Source organism: Heterocephalus glaber, unplaced genomic scaffold (genome assembly GCF_053883595.1).
Source record: "Heterocephalus glaber isolate CG9 unplaced genomic scaffold, H.glaber_assembly_v1.0 deba00000281, whole genome shotgun sequence".
NCBI classification, from domain to species: Eukaryota; Metazoa; Chordata; class Mammalia; order Rodentia; family Bathyergidae; genus Heterocephalus; species Heterocephalus glaber.
Genome location: NW_028258139.1, coordinates 34,446,917 through 34,468,849, shown reverse-complemented (window position 1 = coordinate 34,468,849; position 21,933 = coordinate 34,446,917). Strand labels below are relative to the sequence as shown.

The following is a 21,933-nucleotide window of genomic DNA, read 5'->3' as shown; positions in this document are numbered from 1 at the left end:
AATTTTAATCCCAGCAGGATACTTCACGGACCTTAAGAAAATAATCCAAGTATTCATTTGGAGCGAGAAGAGACCCAGAATAGCAAAAGCATTTCTAAGTAACAGAGACATGGCAGGGGGTATCACAATCCCCAACCTGCAACTATACTATAAAGCTACTGTGATAAAAACAGCATGTTACTCGCAAAGAAACAGACCAGAGGACCAGTGAAACAGATTAGAAGATGCTGAAACAACTCCAGACACACTCAGTAATTTCATCTTCGATAAAGGAGTCAAACACCCTCACTGGAGGAAAGATAGCCTCTTTAATAAATGGTGCTGGAAAAATTGGGTTTCAACTTGCCAAAGTTTTTATTTTTAATTTATATATTTATTTGTACATTTTAGGTATACAATACATTTACATTTATCATTGGGTGTTTGTACCTGAACATGATGTATCTTAGTTCTTACTTTTTCCCCAATTACCTGTGCACCCTTCACCCCTCCACCCTTCCCTATTTACACAGACTTTGTTTCCATTTTTTTCTTTCTCATAATTTTTCCTTTCCCTTCTTCCCTTTCCCCTTCCAACATGCCAAAGTTTAAAACTAGACCTATTATCTCTCACCATGCACTATACTAAAATCAAAATGGATTAAGGATCTAAATATTAAAATATAAACTCTGAACCAGTTGGAACAGAGGTTAGGTAGAACTCTTGAAGAAATTGGTGTAGGAAAAGATTTTAGGAACAAAACCTCAGTGGCCCGAGAACTAGCACAAACAATCAACAAGTGGGATCTCTTCTTATTAAAAAGCTTCTGCACAGCAAGAGAAACCACCAAAAGTGTGAAGAGACAACACACAATGTGGGAAAAAATCATCACCTGCTGTTCCTCAGACAAAGGTCTAGTATCTCAAATCTATAAAGAACTTTAAAAAATCAGACCTCCCAAAATTAAAGACGCAATCCAGAAATGGGCATCTGAAATGAACAGACACTTCTCAGACAAAGAAGTAGAAATAGCAAATACACATATGAAACAATGTTCAATATCACTGGTCATTCAAGAGATGCAAATGAAAACAATGCTTAGATTCCACCTCTCTCCAGAATTAATGGGTGCTATCATGAAATCAACCAATAACAAATGCTGGTGGGGCTGTGGGGAAAGAGGAACCCTGATCCACTGCTGGTGGGAGTATAGACTGGTGTAACCACTGTGGAAATCAGTATGGAGATATCTCAAAGAAGTAGGACTGGAAGTTCCATTTGACCCAGCTATTCCCCTGCTGGGTATCTTCCCCAAAGAATTAAAAGAATCATACCACAGTGATATATGTGCACCCATGTTCATAGCAGCATAATTTGTAATAGCTAAAACTTGGAAGCAGCCCAATTGCCCATCAACTGGAGACTGGATAAAGAAAATGTGGCTTTTTAATAAAATGGAGTACTACTCAGCCATAAAAAATGAGAAATTAGAGACATTCATACCTAAATGGATGCACATTGAGGCGATACTCTTAAGTGAAATAAACAGGAAAAACAGGCGTAAATACCTAATGGCTTCTCTATGTGAGAAACTTGAAGTGTAAATAAGGACTAAACGATATAGTAGATAATGTGAAATAGGAAGAAAAGGAGCAAAGGGGAAGGGGAACTGGGAGGAGTAGGGGAAAGGAAAGAAGGGAATGAATATGAGAAAGTGAAAAAATGGAAACAAAGTCTTTGTAAATAAGGAGGGATGGAGGGGTTGAAGGGAGGTCCTGGGAAGGGGTCAAAATAAGAACCAAGAGAGATTATGTAAAGGTGCACATTTCCAATGATGAATGTCCTTATATTGTATACCTAAAATGTGTCAATAAAATAATTTTTTTTAAAAAAGTCAGTTTCTAAAATTATATGTATAAGTAACCCTTCATATTATACATTCCCTAAAGCTTATGTTAACTGATCTCAATAATCATTTCTGATTAAATTGAAGGTCTTTTTATCTTTTAATTACCTACTTCCATAGCTATAATATAGAGCAGTTACCAGAAAAGTGAAGCCATAGTAACTATATACGAGTGAACACCTTCAGAAAGAACAAAGTAATTTCAACAAGCTTCCAGGCTACTTCACTGAACCACTGTCCTACCAGATCTCCAAAATAAGGTCACAATTTCTAAATTTCTATTTGAAAGGGCCTCCAAACTTCCTACTGAAAACAGAACTGTAATTGTCCCCTTTGCCAACAGGGAAAGAGAATTTGAAGAATTTCCAGTGAGACATGTGGGCTTCCCCAGAAGCCAAAGCAAGATGGCAGGTCAGCCTGCTGGAACTGCTGCAAGGAGCCTTTGAAAATGGCCTCAAGCTAAAACTTGGAAACAGCCCAAATGCCCATCAACTGGAGACTGGATCAAGAAAATGTGGGTTTTTGATAAAATGGAGTATTACTCAGCCATAAAAAATGAGAAATTAGAGACATTTATAGCTAAGTGGATGCACATTGAGGCGATACTCTTAAGTGAAATAAATAGGACACACATGTGCAAACACCGAATAGTTTCTCTGGTGTGAGAAAGTGAAAGTGTAAGTAAGGACTAAATGTATAATAGGTAATGTGAAATAGGAAGAAAAGGGGCAAAGAGGAAGGAAGTGGGAGGGCTAGGGGAAAGGATAGAAGGGAATGGGATTAATATGAGAAAATGGAAAAATAGGAACAAAATCTTTGTAAATAGGGAGGACTGGAGGGGTTGAAGGGAGGGCTGGGCAAGGGTGAAAAATAAGAACCAAGAGAGACTATGTAAAGCTGCAAATTTCCAATGATGAATGTCATTATATTGTATACCTAAAATGTACCAATGATTAGAATGAATAATCGATAATGCAAAATAGGAAGAAAAGGTCCAAAGGGGTAGGGGTAGTGGGAGGGGCAGGGGAAAGGAAAGAAGGGAAAGGAAAAATGATGAGAAATGGAAATAAAGTCTTTGTAAATAGGGAAGGGTGGAGGGCATGAAGAGAGGGCTAGGAATGGGGAAAAAATAAGAACCAAGATGCATTATGTAAAGGCACAATTCCCAGTGAGAAATGTAATTGTGTTGTATACCTACAATGTACCAATAAAAGAATTTAATTTAAAAAAAAAAAGAAAGAAAATGGGCTCAAGGGAAGGTCACTTCATACTCACACAGGAAATGATGCAGCCTTTCTCCTACACACATCCCTAACTGGAAAAAAAGACAAAACGTTTCCTCCTCTGCTGACCCTCTGAGTAGGTGTAAGGGGACAAACTTCCTCCTCAGTAGTCACAACAGGCCCTGATCTTTGTAACACCTGGTCAGGATTACAGGGTCAGTAAATAACCTAATCCAGTTGGTTCCTCACCAGTCAACTGCTTCCCACTTCCATAAAATGCCCTCTTTCTACAGAATAAATTCAACAGCACCTTCTACATCATCTTGGTTATAATCCTCACTGGATGGAAGAATCACCAATTGCTGGGGCATGTTCATAGGCAACTTCACCTTAGTGGAAACGCAGAGGTAAGAAAAGAAAGGAAAGTGAGGTCACCTACAAAGTTTACAGTTCAATGTAAAGATCCTTTACTTTCATTGTTAGATTGATTCGTAGGTTTTGGGGTTTTTTTTGATGCTGTCATGAAAGGTGTGGTTTCCCTAATTTCTCTCTCAGTGAGTTTGTTATTCATGTACAGGAAGTCTATTGATTTTTGACTTTATATCCAGCTAAGCTACTGACTTTTTATCCAGCTAAGCTACTGAATTTGGTTATTAAATCTATAAGACTTTTGGTGGCGTTTTAGGGGTCTTCTATGTAGTGAGTCATGTCATCTGCAAATAATGATGATCTAACTTCTTTTCATATCCTAATTTCTTTTATTTCTTTCTCTTGTCTAACTGCTGTGGCTAATGTTTCCAAAACTATATTGAACAAGAGTGATAATAGTGGACATCCTTGTCTTGTTCCTGATTTTAGTGTGAAGGATTTCAGTTTTTGTCCATTTATATTATGTTGGCTATTAGTTTTTCATGGGTAGCTTTTATCAGATTGAGATAAAGACCGTGTATTCCAATTTTCTGTGGGTTTTTATCATAAATGGGTGTTCTAAATCTTGCAAAAAGCCCAAATACCTATTAATCAATGAGTGGATAAAAAAGATGTTTTTATATAATGGAGTACTACTCAGCCATAAAGAAGGTTAAACTTGAAACATTTCTAAGTAAATGTGTGCACTTTAAGACCATACTCTTTTAAGTGAAATAAATCAGACACATATGTGTAAATATTGCATTGTCCCTCTGGTGTGAAAAACTGAAAGTGTAAAGACCAAAAGGTATAACAGATAATATGAAATAGGAATAAATTGTTCAAAAGGAGAGGGTACTAGAGAGGGGAGTGGGGGAAAGGAAGGAAGGGAAAAGAAAAAACGAGAAAAGAAAGAAAAATGGAAACAAAGTTTTTGTAAATAAGGAGGGGCACAGAGGTTTAAGGGAGGGGAAGTGAATGGGAAAAAAGAGGAATCAAGATACAACATGTACAGATACAAATTTCCTATGGTGAATCCTATCATTATGTATCTAAATTGTATTAATAAAGTTAATAAACAAAGTTCAGAGTTCATATCAGGTACTGTGGTGAAAAATCATGATCCTTTGAAATTAGACCATTTTCATTACTAACTTTAGACTAAATGGAGATAATTATACTTATCATCAAGTGAAATTTTAAGGCTCCCACACAGATTCTATTCAATCACCACCCTTTCTATAACAGCTTTCTTGGAAACTCATATAGAAATGAATCATAACCAACAAAAAAAGAGCAATCTTCATTTCTGACAATTTTTTAAATGTTTAAAACATTAAAGCATTTTTAAAAGGTTACAGCCATTATAAAAGTTAAAATGTTAACTTCTGACAATGTTACAAATACAGAGGAAAAGTATCTTAAGGCTGAGCCAGTACCAAAGTGAGCTAGTTTCTTATAATACTAAATGTTTAACATAATTGTTAAAGTCAAAAAAATATAAAACACCAACCTTAACCCCTCAATCAGAAAATATTTTTACTTTATTTTCAGGTAGACCTCCTCTATCAAAATAAATGGGAGAAGGTAATGATATCTGAATTTAATAAGCTACTCTTAACTTTACAAAAGTCCTGGATATTGCCCAATAATCTTTCATATTGCAGAGTTAAGAATTTACTATTCCAAAATGTAAGTTAGAAAAGAGCTGCCAGGCATGGTGGCACAAACCCTGTCTGCCCAGCACTTGGGAGGCTGAAGCAGGAGGATCACAAGTTCAAGGCCAGCCTTAGTTATATAATGAGACCCTATTTTTTTTTTAAAAAGTTCAAAAAGAGAGAAAAAAAGTAGGATGCATATTCAATCTACTTTATCATATACAAAAAAAAGAGAAAGAACTTGGTATTTCCAATGAATTTTGAGGGAACTTATTTACATCTTAAAGTTTACAGAGGCCCCGAGTAATCTCTTTTGTCCCCCAAAAGCACAATTTCTAGAGTTCTTACCTGTTTACATGATTAATACTTTTTTCAGTTGGGCTGGGGATATAGGTCACTGGTGGAGCACTTGCCTAGCATATATGAGGCTCTTGGTTTGATACCAACAACATACACACAAGAAGTTTCAGTTAGGCAGAGTAAGTTCTGGTGTTCCTCTGCACAGTATGGAGATTCTGCTACATAATAATATTTCTTGTATTTCCAAACAGTTAAAAAAGAGGATTCTAAATGTTCTCATCAAAAAGAAATGATAACTATCTGAGATGATGGATATGCTAGTAAGCCTTATTTAATCACCCTACAATGTGTCAATACATGTATCAAAACATCACATTTTACCCCATCAATATATACAATTATTTGTCAATTAAAATAAAACCAGAAAATCAAAATCCCAAGGATGTTATCCTATTACGAAAACAAATTAAACCAAATAGCAAAACTGGCATGCAAAAGTCATTCAAAATAAATACATAAGACAATTCCTGCCTACCCTATGTAACATGTGAAATAACTCTATGCACTATATTAGATTTTAAGGTTAAATATAATTTATTTGAAAACTTTTAAAATAATTACATGACATCTCTATTCCCTCTGTCAATTCAAAACATTACTGAGCCTACCCATATCAACCCACTCAAAGTGAGTCATTTTGACATTTAATTATTTCCATGTATAATCTAAATATCTTTAGCTTATGACCTGGATACAATTAGACCATACTAAAGGATAAAAATACAACTTGTAAAAGCAAAGACCAAGTTGTCTACTTATCAAATACAGTTTATTGATCAAGAATTGATTTATATAAGTTAGATCTATAATTGTTACACTTGAATTTGGCCCTATTGAAAAAAACTGTCTCTGAAGACTCAATGTTCCTTGTTTTCTACTGTCAGAAAACTAAAATATGTAACCTAATATCTTTCTCTTTTAAGCCTTAACCTTTCAAAACTTCAGCACAACATTTCCCATGTGTTTAGTTTTGTTCAGTTTATATAAAGGCCTCATCTTTGTTCGGATCTTTCCTTAAATGATCCAGCTGGCATGGTTCAGACAAATGACCTCCTTGATTCCTTGCAGAATTAAGCAAAGGGAAAGCTTTCAACAAAAGGAGACTGGGAACGCTGAGAAGGGAGGAGATCAGCAGGAAGTGGAAAGTGCACAGGTGTCTACACAGAGCTAACCTTTAGCACCGCCACGGACCTGCTACCCCTGCCCCTGAGAATGACACTAGCTTCACTATGCAGCACATGCACAGCCCCTGAACTTTGCTGTTTAAAGCTGGGGTGATGATAATGCTATGTAACTTATACAATAAGACATTACTAAATTTTCCCATGACTCGGGCACTGTACCAGTTATTTACATGGATGATTTACTGCTTGGCATAAACTACAAATCAAGTGTTGTTATTACTAAATTATTATTTATTATCATCATCATTTTGCTAATGAGGAAACTGAGACATAGAATGAGTATATACCTACTGTGGTGAAACCAGCCGTAGCCTATCTAGAGCTGCACCCACAGCATGAGATCACTCCCTGTATCGCTGCCCAGGCAGCTGGCCAGTTCCTAACCCTTGCCTGGCTTCTCCCCTGCCCCTGGCCTCAGAGAGACAGCACACTCAGTGATACCCTGGCCCAAAGATAACCCTGGCTGGCTTGAGGAAAGTTGGCAAGGAAGGCCAGCACTGTGCTACTTAAATCTATAAGCACCTACTGTGTGAGGAGATGAGCAGCTTTAGCAGGCCAGACACCTCCAATTTTCACTTGTCCTGATGGATTTATCCATCTGAAATTAGCCACAGAGATCTAATGAAACAAAGCTCTGCTCCATTTACTAATCATTAGTGCTCATCTCCCTACCCCAGGCAACATTTTTTAACCACTGAACTGGTTGATTTCAATCTGATTTCATTGTCATAACATTTGAGGCAACTTGAGCAGCTTCATTTTAAAGACAGACACACATCTGGATCTACGTAGTCACTGTCTATAAATGTACATAAAATATTTACAAAGACGTATGTGTATGGTTATATCAAATAGCCCAGGTGGGTGTTTTGTCTAATATGTGCCAAATCAGTGCTACACATGCAACAGTGAGCAAAACCAGGTATAATTCTGCCTCCATGGAATTCAGATAGGGTGGGAAATATAGGTGTTACTTTTAAAACTAATGATAATTTGAGTAAATAATGATAAAACATCATAAATGCCAAAAAGCAAAAAGATACTTTCATGAAGTAAATAAGTTATCTGACCTAGGGATCAAAGAAGGCTTCCTTAATGATGTGCTAGTTGAGCTAAGTCAGATTATCAAGGCTGGCTCAGGTACTGTTTGAGTCTTAGAAGAAAACTAACCTGGATGGATTAGTCCTCTTGAGCTACCATAGAAGTTTTATGATAATGCTAATGCTAGTTAAAACTTATAAGCATCATTCCAGGCACACATATGTCCTTTATAGGAATCATCTTAATATGATCAGTAACTCTCATTTAGGGATGAGGAATCCAGTGAAGTATCTTGAATGTATCTCATAGAAGTCACAGACACCTACATCTAGAGCCTTAAACACACAACTATAGGCTGTTGTAATAACCAACATTAACTAGAAAGTCTCTATTTGAGTATATGTTATTTTCTCCTAAAGAATTAATTCAAAGTATATTTTTATAATGTCTTTTTGAAAATTCTATCTTTTAAAAAAGAAAAAAAAAGGTGGTCATGCTGATTTATGTCTGTTTCTTTTGCTCATAAGTAGTAAATTAACACTCCACCCCTATTCTGATGCTGAACTTGTGTGAATGTGGTCAAGATGGCATCACTCCTTCACAGATTCATGTGTACAAGAAGAGGAGATGGAATAGGAGAGGAGAAACAGAACTTAAAGAAAACCAAAACATGAGAATGCTATTCATATGAACCCCTCCAAAATCTTAGGAACCTTTAATATTTCAAGTTCATAATTCTCTTTTTATTTTGTGAAAGTCACATAGAGGGTGTTATGGCTTGTGTCTAGATGTCCCCCCAAAGCTTCATGTGGTCATAGGTGGGGCTTTTCAGAGGTGGCTGTGTCTAGGGTATTGGACTAAGGATGTGATGATGGGATTAAGGGTGCCCCGCTCTGGGTATGACTGCTACCCATCCTTAACCTGGATGGAATATAAGGGACAGAAAAGGGACCTCTGTTGTTGCTTGATGATTTTACTACCTCCTGCCTTCCATGCCATGAATTGTTGTTTCTACTCTGTGATGCCCCTCTGCTGTGCCATCTTGCCTTGGAGCCAGCCAACTACGGACTGAAACCCCTACAAACTGTAAGCCAAAATAAACCTTTCTTACTTTAAATTTGCATGTTGAGTATTTTGTCTCAGCAACAAGAAAAGTAACTAAGACATAGGGAAAAGTAAAAACAGCAAAGGAAGATCTATAACTCACCTCTCAAAAGTGGTAGTCAATTCCCCATTCCAATATCTATGCCAGTCGGACTGACAATATTAACCTGTTGAGCATACACCATGTGCCAAGCACTGTCAAAAACCTATGGGAGAGAGTTCTTTCCTTAACAGAGCCAACCACTCCAAAAATTCAAGATAAATTTGAAATGCCCATAATGGCAACAATGAAGTTTAACAGCACTAACAGTGTACAGTGACCAGGATTTCTCCTTTAGCTAGAAATGGCCAAGAAAGTCCTCCTTGAGAAAATGAAATTTAAGTTAACATGTGAAACGTTGTTAGGTTCCTCTATTTGAACATCTAGAAAAGACTACTCTGACCAGAAGAAATAGGTCCTAAGTGCCAGACATAGGCAAAATTCAGACTGTTCGAAAGGCAAAAAGACTTGGGAGCCTTAGGAGAGGAAACAAAGGAGGAGAAGGGGTGACACTGGAGGTCTCCATCACTGCCTCTGATGATCCTGTGGGCACAGAGACCTGAAATCAGGAAGCTGATGATGGGCGGCTTCTTTGGAGAAGAAATCTTGGAGATTTCTTTCAGGACTGATGCTCAGGGACTCTAAGTCACACGAGGAAATATCAGAACAGGAAACTGAGACCAGATCCTTCAGTGTTACCTCAGAACATGTTTGGAATGCAAACTCGGAGGCCCCTCTGCAGACCTTCTGGGTCACAGACTCCAAGATGGCACCAGAGGTCTGCTCTAACAGGCCTTCAGGGCAGTCTGTGCCCACTGAGCTCAAGGCTTCTTAAAAAGAACAATGACTCTCAACTGCAGCTGCAGATTAGAATCCTCAGAAGAACACTCAACTGACTTATGCTGAGCCCTGATGCAGACCAAATTAATCTGTATCTCTACGGTTAGGATCAAAGCATTTGTATATTTTTGTACAAAGCTCATTGGACAATTATGCAATTATTGGCACCACGAAAATAGTGTTTTAAAAATTATAGTAAAAACTTTGGATTTTAATGGGAAGCCATTGAAAGTAGATAAACAGAGAAAAGGTCATCAAATTTAGAGATGCCATTTCAGCTCCTAGGTGATAAATGAAGAGGGGCAAGAATAAACCAAGAAAACTAATTAGGATGTCACTACTAGTTTGACTGGTAGATCCAGAACATAATTTATAGAGAAACCTCAAGATTTATTATTAATTTGATAGGAGAAATGAGGAAAAGCATCTAAGATAAGCCTAAATGGTTGGCCTGAAAAATTGCACCCAAACGTCCTTTGGGAAGAAGGCACATAGGAGTGGCTGCCAAGTATTGATCTTTGGCCTTCTTGAATTTTAAATTTGTCTCTGTTGGATTCAGACATCCAAGTAGAAATGCTAGGCAGGCAGCACCACATTCTGAGTCTGAAGTTCACAGTAGAGGTCAGGGCCAGCCACAGGCAATAACTGCCATGATTAGATAGTATTTGCAGCCATAAAATCAGGTGAAACCATCTACGTGGACAGCATAGATACAGAAGAGGGTTGGGAAAACACAGCATTCGTGTATGGACAGAGTCCACAGTTGTTCAGGAGCCTATGTAAAGTACTGCTTCTCAGACTATTAAAGCACAGGACAAATGAAAATCTCAGGGCTGCTCTACTGCGCTACAGCACAACCCAACCACCAGTCAGTAGAAGCAAAATGGCTTTAATTTCTTCAGTGGCCTTCAAAACCAAGCATGAAGATCTACCTCAAAGCTCCACCAGGAAGTCTTTGCCCAAACCACATGAAGAAATCAAGGGTCAGACTCATTAAGGAGCTGGCTCAAGTTCACCAAGTTTGTTTTCTGCCAGGTGGACAGTCTGAACAGATGGCTCTCACGGATGCTTCTAAAGAACAGGTAGCTTCCAAGTGAGGTGGCTGACTGAGAGAAAAAGTTGTAGTTGTACAAAGTTAATCCAGTCTGGGACTGGCAGATGCTGGATCAAGCTGGCTGGGACAATGACAGAGCATTGGCAAGGGCCAAGACATTAGTGCAGACCAATAAAAAAAAAAAGAAGAAGAAATTGAAATTCCTTCCCAGAGAAAGCAGGTCAGTTGGGAAAAACTAATATCTAGTATTACAGCACACAAGCAAGAAACAATTGAGTTATGGAATCTGGCTCTAACTGAGGAAGTGTACAAAGGCAAATTGTCAGGTCCCTCTGGAGACTGACTACAGCAGAAACCTAGCAATGTACATTTTAATAAGCCCTCCAGGAGATCCTGATGTCTGCAAAGTTGGAGGCCCCAAGAGGAAACAAGGATTCTCGGTCCTGGTCGCATCTTCCTCCAGTGTGGCATGAGAAGCTCTTCTAGGAAACGCCTGCACTGATTCCATTGGCACATTCCTATCCTGAGGAGCACGGACAGCACAGCTCAAAGATCCCATTCAAGGGACAGTTTCATCCACTCATTCACATTTACCACATGTAAAGCCAAAGTGTTTTAAAAACAGATAAAGTAAAATAAATAAATAAATAAATAAATAATAAAAATAGATAAAGTGTTACTAGAAAGTACCCCTATCTGAGCATTGGAACTGGAAAGTCTACTCCAGACCATGGCGAATGAGCACTGTGCTCCATTTCTTTGGCCAGGAATGCACTGTTCATAAGGTCAATGAGAACACAAACTTACAGAGTCATAAAACAGCAGTCCTGGGAGGAACCTTTGAAAGCACATCGTCGTTCATTTTGTAATTTCAGGGCCTTATGCCCAGCAGAGGCAGTAATGAAATCTAAGAATGACTGCAAGCATTTCACAAAGCTGAACAACATGGTAGGAGGTCTACACCTTTTATTAGTATACTGGAAAAGGTAATCAAAGAGTGGAAGAGAGAAATTGTGTCCTCATTAGGAAACTGACCAGCAAACTGATGTTTTTAATTATTAAAAGGCAGTGGAAATGAATAACTACATAGTTTGTCTGGCTTACAAAATACTTTAAAACATAGGGTTCAACAAGTAGAACAAAAAGAATCACTGGTTTAAGTATGTGAAAGACAACAAAATGTGAACACTGACCAAATCTGAACACACTCTCACAGATGAACACGTATCCCTCCCTGAAAGTTCCCCACCAATGGTATGGTCCACAACTAACATGGCTCAGCCTTTCCTCATCAGTATATGCTAAGTATTTCCTCATTGGTATATGCTAAGTTTAGATGGGATATCATTGCTGGAGCCAAAGACAGGAGTGAAGTTCAGCTGACCACAGAGAGACACATCTCATGGTGACTTACTGGTATCTGCACCCACATCACTGTGCTTGGCTGCTTTTCGCCTTAGTCAATTAACATCAACCTCAGAGCCAGGTGAGAAGCCAGACAGGAGAGCAGGAAGTACTGGCACACTCTAGATTAAATATTCTGCATGTCCAAAGGAGGTAGTGCCCTAAAATTCTAATCACTCACTATATTGAAAGCATCGTATTTCTTAGATAATGCTAAATAAAACACTGACCACTGTGTTTGGGTTGGTAACACTTGTAAAGTCTCTCATTAAATCTTGGTCTTTATTTTCTCTCAGGCTTCTTCTGCTTAGAATCCCCTTAAGCTGGGGACCTACTGTGTTTACACAACACTTCAGCATAACAGCAGCCCTCTCCCTACACTCAGCTCTACCTTTAGGGTATCACCAGACAGAAGAACCCCTACCAGAAATTTCCTACACTGTCAGCTTGGGTTAGAAAGTCCTATAAGCTAATCAAAACTCATCCACCATGCCCCTGAAGTTAACTATAATGCCATTCAAGTTTAACATACTCACAACAGAGCTGTAATTCATATGTCTTACTGCTGGATGGTTTGAACCATTGGTGGGACATACATGACTGTCCCAGTGGGTGATTTGTACCACTCAATGGGAATGTGCCATGCCACCTGATGGAACAGTCACACATATACCACCAGTGGTTCAAGCTAGCATGAATTTGTTAACATATTTCCTGGTGTTTGGACCTGTGCATCTGCTGTGGCTTTTATCTCCACAGCCTTAATCTACCTCCACAGAGGGGTAGAGAAGCCCTACTCCTTGCTGAACACTCTTTTCCATAGAATACTCTATACTAGAAATGGATAAAACCAGCACATTAACCACCATCACCTAAGAAAATAAAGATTAGAAAGACCTTCAACAACCGTATAACCATCCAATGCTATGAAATTCTTTCTATCCCTAAAACATGTCACTTTTAAGATCGACAGTTTAAAATATTTGACCAGAATGAAAAGCTTGAGAGGAAATGATCAAATTTTGACTTATGCTTTGTTAATTCCTCTCCAGCCACAGCCAGGGTATGGGCAACATTTCCTATGCCAGAGCTCATTTGCTATGAGATATACTGAAAGACAGAAGGACAAATTGCACAAAACCTAAGCATAATGACAACAGTGATAAATGGTCAATCATGGTTGTATCTCTGAAGAACTTAGGAAGTAAAACAAGATATTTTTACTTCACATTTCCAAGCGATGTCTACAGTACAACTTTCTATATAGTACAGCGATATAAAAATAAGACTAAGGGAATAAATTTCCTTGGAATCCTAGGATGGCAAAAGTTACAGTGCCTTTCAGAAAAGATGATGTTAAGGGAGCCCTCCACCAGGTGGAGAAGGAGACCTCAAAATTACAAGAATTTTTTTCCTAAGGTGTTCACATCATAGAAGATTCTATTTTCTACAATTTAGTTACAGGCTGTCAGGTAATTGCAGTATATTTTATTTTGCAATGTTAATCATTAGTATTATTAACTACAAACTATTAAAACAAGTAATTATACCTGGGAGAAAAAGGAAAGGGGCTTTTCTAACAATCACTGATTTCCTGGTGGCCACACCATATGAAAGACACTCAGGAAGTCCTTGATCTGACAAGCATTACTTTCCCATTTCAGGGAAGGAAAAGAGAATACAGAAAGGTTAATTTTTTGACGACAGTCACAAGACTCAATCATAGTGTAACTGGAGTCTAGGTTTGTCAGACTGTAAAATAACACTGTGACCACTCATTTCCCTCAACCATTTTATGAAAGGTGTGACTTAACAATAGTACTTATATTTTTTCAAACTGAACTCTTATAAGGTATCATAATTCTGAAGCTTTTGACCATTTCTCCTCTTCATTTGTGTTCCATGAGTATTCTTACTATAAAACTCCACATTTAACCTACTTTAAGCATTTTTAGAAAGCACGATGTAACAGACGGGGTTCTGGGAAGATGGCAGCCCAGGAGGCATCAGAACTCTCTTCTCCACCCACACAGTAAGTGCCCTGCCAGCACTTGCCTGATGACAGGATTTTGGAGCTCTGGAGTACAGTGAAGGCTGGAAATTTCTAGGCAAAAGCCTGAATGAAAATTGTGGTTAGTTTCAGTCAACTTAGGCTCTCAGCACTTTAAAAGCTGCTGATCTCCCACCTCTCAGTTTTGAGACAAGCAGCCAGGCATGTATTCTTATGCAGGCTGCAAACAACTTATGAGAGAGACAGAGTGGGCAAAAAGGACCCCATTTTCTAAACATTAGGGATCTGTGTCCTGATGACAGACCGCTGCTTATGATCACAGAGGTGCAGACAGAGTGGCAACCATTGTTTCCGGCCTCCTTTTAATGTTCCAATGTAAATGTCCTTCCCATCTGGCTGAAGTGACTTCCAGGAGATTTAAGGAATCAGCAGTTTTCTCTACTTCATTTTTATCTTTTACCTTTGTGGAGAGCCAATGAACACTAGGATATTCAAAAGCAAATGTATACATGGAGGAAATTAGAAAGTCATTATGCATGCCCAGGGCAAAGTAGCAGTTCAGAAAAGACCTGAGAAGATCTTGTATTTATGCTTTGGGCTAATCCTCAAAATAGAAACAGCCAACAATTTAAAAATACACAAACAAAAAATGAGTAAACCATTCAAAATTTGATTTCCAGTACTATATTAGATTAAAATGCCTAGTTTTCAAGCCCAAACATCACAAAGCATTCAAAGAAAAACAAAGCACTGATCATTCAAAGAGAAAGAAAGCAATAACAAGAGCATTATGCCTGAAAAACCCAAGGCAAACCCACTAGGCAAAGGATTTAAAACAAGGGTTTTAAAGATGTTAAAATAAGAGTCTTAAAGATGCTCAATGAACCAAATTCAGGAAAAGGATGTATGAAACATCAGTAAAGAGATAGTCAAAAAAAAAAAAAAAGAGAGAGAATAGAAAAGATTAGCTTCTAAAGCTAGAAAAGGCAATTACAGAAATAAAAAGTCACTACAAAGGTTCAAAGACAGATTTGAGTAGACAGAGAAATCCAAGAACGTTTAGATGGGAGCATGGAAATTATCAAGTCTGAGGAATAGAAAAAAAATGAAGCAAAGTAAACAGTACTTAAGGGGCCTGTGTGAAACCAGACTGGCTGCCTGTCTATCTGAAGAAGGAGGCAGGGAGAACGGTGTCCCCAGAGCACAGACCTGTCCCAAGCACGCACACAGAAGTCCGTGAATGCTGTCAACCCCCAAAGGGCCACCGTGACCAAATCCCAGTAAGTAGCAGAGTCACAGGGCTGGTTCTCCTGGGCTAATGAGTCTGGAGGACTCTCACCATTCATCATTTTGAAAGGGACTGATGTCTGTTGTATTTTACATTCCACCTCCAGAATAAAGAGTATAAAGGCTTTGGGCCTCTTACCCTACACTGCTAAAGGGGCCTGGTGTACGTATGCAGAGGTAAAACATATCTAGAGGTAAAACAAATTTCCATCCTTTCTGCCTCAGACATTCTAAGGTATCTTAAATCAGCACGGAAACCAAGAAGTCACGGTTCCCCCTTCCATCCATCACAAACACATGGTGCCTTCTATGCACATTGCATGGAAGGAAAAGGTACATTGCCCCCAGCTTCACAGATCAAGTTCTTTCCATAAAAGCAGATGCTCTAAGGTCAATATCCAAAGATCAATCCTCAAAAACTTAAATAAACAATAAACGGCTCTAAACTTGTACTTAATTCTTGGTTCCAAACATTTCATTTACCAGACTGAGCCAAATATACAATCACCATTCAAATGTTCTCAATCATGTGCACACTAACAATATTGTTTAAAAGACTTCTCAACAGAAGCTCTGCAGCTAGACTTACTGAAACAGGCAAACCAGAGTAAGTTTCTGAAAGGACCAAATTCCAAGTCAGAAGTCTTAAGGCAGGGAACTGGGGCTACTTCGTTAGAAGTTTGCAATTGCTCACACAGAGTGTATTCAGATCTGTCCAAAATCTAACAGGGATAAAATGCCTCCAACATTAATCAGATGTGCCGACCAGCTATTTTAGAAAAGAGGTTCATTTATGACTCCTAAGTAGTTAGCTTTAACTTCCAAAAACTCCCGGCTTCCTAGTAGAGATCCCTGCCTGGACTAGTACCCGTCAGACAGTCTACTAGTGGTGGGTGATGATAGAGGAGAAAAGAACCTCCCACCTGTGTTTCAACCAAATTTCCCTGAGTTTATCCACTTTGCGTATTATTTTATTAGATAACCACTGGTCATTCCATTTGAAAGAAGAATTGCAAATGCTGAAAAAATGGTTGAAAACCTCTGTCCTCAATAAACCCCTTGATCTTAAAGTCAGCCCACGAGGAAATCAATGAATTTGCAGAGCCCGGGAGAGCAATTACCTAGTACTAGTCAGTTCTCCCATTCTCTACCAGCCCCCTCTGATCAAAATCCAGGGGAATTAACAAGGCAATACTGTTTTAGCAAGTCTAGAAAAATTCAATTTCCTTATATTATGAAACTCAAAACATAAAGCCTACTAATTAAACAAGCTTTTATTTTGGAAATTTTATAGACCAAAAAACAGAACTATGAGCTGTTACTACTCACAAGGGTGGTTTAATGGCATTACAGAGCAAATGGGAGGACTCTGTGGAAGAAATATATTTTGTTGTATGTTCCTTGATGGGACAGAGAGGATATCTGTGCATTCCAGAAGTGTCTTCCCACCAAGAAGTCTTAAATACCTGCCACCCTCATGACTTCTCACCATTGGTCTCCTGCTCTAGAGATGGACAGGCAGAGAAGGTCAACACCTTCTGGTCAAAGACCATCAGTAGCACTTTCAGTTGACAATCGCACTTACCACATACAAGCAGAGGAAGCCAAGAGCACAATGGTAAGAGACTGTTAGAAACTATACATATTAACAGGATTTAGGCTTTGGCTGGTAGGATAATCTGGGGATGGAAGTTGTCTAGAGAAGTAGGGCTGTGTTCTAGATTGTCAGAAAGCTGGCACATTCTGTCAGGTGTGGCAGCACACACCTGTAATCCCAGCTACTGGGAAAGCTGCAGCAGGAAAATCTTAAGTTTGAGGCCAGCCTGGGTAACTTAGTGAGATCCTGTCTTAAAATTTAAAAGAAAAAAAAAAGTCAAAGACAGAGGATAGAGCAAGGCAGTGCTTGCCTAACCTGAGTTCAAACCCTATCACTCCAAAAAGAGAAAAAAAAAAGGGGGGGGGGACATTCTTAAGGCTGAATTGCTCAACAATTCTGTAAAAGTAAGGCAGTATAAGTAAGTAAGGCAGTATAAAGCAAGAATAAAGTTGCAGTTGGTCAAGAATATTTAGTCACTCCTAAATGATAATCTTGGCAGAGAATAGGAGAAGGTCAATATTAGACAGGAACAGATACTGGTCACATAGGGAAAAAATCTTTATCGATTCCCTTATGAAGAGACTGGATTTCAGGAAGCCACTGAAGAATATTTTAGTCATTATGCACAGCCAGGTCTAGCTCACATTCTAGATCTTGGCTCTTCATGTGTCACTCAACACACTGTTTCTGTCCCCTTTGACAAAGCCTGTGTTAAAAGTATCTTTCTTCTGACCATTTCATGAACTTACCTGGACCAGGAAACTCGACCTGACTATTTCAGTCCATTATGGGTGAAATCAGGTAAGTTGCCCCACTTCCTTCTCAAACTAACTGTGTCACAGAAACAATTTCCTTTCTCCCCAGTTTCAGACCAGCATTTTCAGAAAAAACTATAATAAAATGTTGCTAACAGGAAAATAAAATGAAGACACAAAATAAAAGCTTCACTTTAAAATTTATTAGGTTCATCATATATAAAGTAATAAATTACTATAAAAAATTTAATTCAGTTACACTGTATCTAAACACAAACCTGACTCTATGATACACACTTTGAGGAACTGTGCGGCTTTTTAATTACACAAAATCCATTCTGTGTAATACAAATTAATTCTGTCTCATGTTTGCCACATTTCAAATTCACATCGCACCTGATGAGGCAGCATAAGAGAAAAAAAGGTAAGGATTTTGCTCATGGAGAGGGCCTTGCTGTGAACCGATAAGACTTTGTGAGCAGGACCTGTGGCTCCTCCCATGAGCCACTGTTCCACAGCACACAAATAGGACATCCCACACTAAGCCTCTATTGCTCCATTCTACAGTGGACTGACCACCCACGGCTCTGATCAAGGCCCCTCAACTCTCCTTACCTGCTCTCCAGAGCCCTGCTTGTGTTTCTGTCACCAACTGCTCTCTTCTTCCAGGCACCCAGCTGGAAGGAGCTGGAAACTCTAGAAAAGGCTTCCATCTGAGCATGGAGCACTGCCTGCTGAGCCAAACCTGGTCTTTCTGGATCAAGCCCAAGGTCTGGGTCTCTCTCTGCTTACAAACTGTCTCATTCATAAAATCTCTGCAGAAGATACTTCCCTTAATGATGATCTAAGACAAATATGCTTCATATACATTTTCAAGTATACATATATTTAAATATATATATGTGAAGTAAATTTTTGCCAGATTTTTGACACTTAAATTCTATGACTAACTTATTATCTTTAAGCTCCAAAGGATGTAACCATGATTATTTTTTTCATCATTTTACTGTGCCTGGAATAGTGCTAGACCCATAATTGGCTTCCTACCAATGTTTTTAAAATAATTAGTTAATGGACCAAAGAATGAAACAATGAACACTTACAGCGCACAACTTTTATACACATACACACTTATATTATGCTGACTCATACATGACATCAATAGTTAATGCTATATCTTAAACATGAAAAATTGAACAATTCTAATAACTTTCCTTCACACTTTAAATCTATTTCCCTTTTCCTCATAAAAACTTATTTCTCTAGATTTCTGTATCTCTGACTAGATAATTTGACACATATGGTAAGAAAAACCATGATTATTAAGCTAGATTTAAATATTACTGTGATAATGCATTAAAATGATTTCTTTACAATTTTCCTTCCTTAAACTATTTTCAAGCCAATATCCCAAAGTTTCAAATCTTAACTGAAATAGTATATAACTTTTATACTGTGAAATTAAAAACTAACACTCGATTTAAGATTAATTCTATAAGATGTTACTCAAGTGTTATAAAACAATACCATTGAGTAGAGTTTCCTTTCGTATTGTAGCACTGAGTCAAAGCCCCTCTCCAACAACACTTGAATCCAAACTCATTCAGTCTTCTTTTCTAAAAGTCCTGATTTTTTAATTCAAAAACAAACTAATTCAAGTCTACTCGATCTTTTATATAGAACGACAAGAATGTGAGTGATTCCCTATGTCTTCAGTCCCAGAAGAAGGTCTACCACCCAGTGTAAGGGTGCAGATTCTACACTAACACAGCCGAGTTAAGAGACCTGTACCTGTTGCACACATGTTATACAGTTTCCTGCACCAAGTTTAAAAAGTGCAGGGTATTAAGAGTTAGTGCAAGCCTGGGAAACTAGAGCCTAAAACACAATTCATTCATCAGCATCTGGTAAAACACATGGTATCAGATCTCAACTGGGCTGTACCTGTACTGCTAACAGTATGCCTAGAAGATAAAAGCAAAATATTGAAGGTACTTATAGTCAAAGAGCAACCAAAACAGGGTAATTATTACAAAGAATGGGATACTCTGAGAACTCCAAGGAGCAGCAGCTCTGTAATAGTAACAGCTCTGAATTCCCAAGAAACAGCAACCTGAAAACCACAGGAAAAAGCCAGTTGCTTTTTCTGAATGGAGACCTGGAGTTAGCTGTGCATGGAAGATGCATGAACACTGACATGATTCCCAAGAGACACCAGAGACACAAAACCATAAAAACACATGACACCTGCACAATCAGAAAGGAGGAGTGGCTATTGTTGGCCTCAGCTCCAAAACCAAAATGCAATTTATTAGCATTTTATTTGAGAAAAATCAAAGCTATCACACCAAGGTACATCTCATGTTCAAAATGTCATGCTGTTTGGGCAAATTCTGACAAGAAATCTGCTCATTTTCTACTTAATCATTCTGTTAGAAAGCTAAAGAATGCTTTCCAAATACTTTATGACGATACCCAAAGTTTCCACATAGAAAGTGAAATACAGTCCTTCTAGTGGAATCTATGTTTCTTTAGACAGTTTTCAGGAAGTTTTAAAAAAATAAGGCAACAAAATCTCCCAATATACCACAAGGAAAAACGAAAAACATGCTAGGATAGTTGTCTGTTGTTTCTTGGATAATGCTGTCTTCACATCTTAGATTAAGTCAATGCATACACCTTTGACAGTAAAGTACTTCCTAATGCTTTTCTCTGAACTTAAAATCTAACAGTGAATTAGGAGCTTCCTTCACACTTCTATCTTCCAAACCATGCCAAAGACACATTGCACCCCAACATGTGTGTGCACACACACCCATATACATGCACACTCAAAGGGAATGAGTCTTACCAGACCATCACAGTTGCTAATGGCAACAGAGGTCCCTGGAACGTCCACAATGTCACCGACATAAGCACAGTTGCTCTGCAAAGGCTCTGTTCTCCAGACTCCTTCTGAAGCACTTCCAGGTTGATGGTCATTCACAGGGTTGGTTATATTCCCAGGCACTGGAGAGGTTTCATACCATTCCACAACAGCCCCAGGAGCTACTAGTTGAGTATTGGGCTTTAGGCGCAAATGAAAACCTCTTCCAAATGCAGTGATGTTAAAGAACAGTTGCTCAGGGTTGGAAGACACGTCTCTTGGTGACCTCTTTTTGTGACTTGCAGACAGCATGTGGGAGAGATAACGTCCTTCTAGACTTGTGCTGACTGGAGTTACTAACTCATATTCCCTGTGCCTCCTCACTGGTAAATCTGTGGGGTAAAAAACAGAGCTATAGGACCTTGCGTGACAAGAGTACAGAAAAGGACAGGACACAGGCATCAAGTACCCACCTCACAGGCTGTACCTCATTTTGCATTAAGTGCATTACTGAAACATTTCATAAATATTAAATTGTGAGACCTCAAGTCATGCTCAAGTCATGCACTTAGGTAACTCAATGAATCATTTTTTAATTTAAAAAAATGTACTGCTTTGAGAATATTCGTTTCTTACATGTTTCAGAACATGAGTATAATAAAAGTTTCTATTAACTACACCTAGCTTACTTAAAAATCAAGACATAAAACCAAATAACTTATTATTAACATAAGTGGCACCAGCTATAAACTTTTTTAAGGTTGCTATTATGAAGAAAATTTTTTATTATTTTCATCTTTTCCCTGTAGAAATCCTAAAATTTATACTAATTCCAACAGCCATCTTATGTCACTTCTACCATAAGCCTATAACTTCTACACTGCAGCTTATAGTGCTATAGTTTATACAGGTTTTCAGTCATAACAACCCTAAAAACTATACTTCAAAAGTGAAGAAATCGATTTGGGGAAAGTCTGTGTCTAAGATCAAACAATTGTGAACCTCAGATTTAAATCCAAGCCGTATTCCAAAACCCACACCCTCTCCTGAGCTATATCATGCTGTGTCCCACCTATCCTCATTTGCAATAGTCAGGAGAATAGACAAAAAGGAGATAATGATATAAAACTTGAAAACACAGATAACTAGTCACCAGAGAACAGCATTCTCATTGGGCGCTGTGTTCCTTGCATGAGACACAGACCCACTTGGAAA

General features: G+C 38.3%; 1 protein-coding gene across 1 annotated transcript in view; it reads right to left on the bottom strand.

The window, feature by feature from the left end:
• The window catches only part of Adamts3 (ADAM metallopeptidase with thrombospondin type 1 motif 3), a 343,729-nt gene that overhangs the window by 261,299 nt on the left and 60,497 nt on the right, over positions 1–21,933 (bottom strand). The window contains exon 4 of the mRNA XM_087185304.1: positions 20,704–21,110. Coding sequence (XP_087041430.1) covers positions 20,704–21,110 — 407 coding nt within the window. The remainder of the gene's footprint in view (positions 1–20,703; positions 21,111–21,933) is intronic.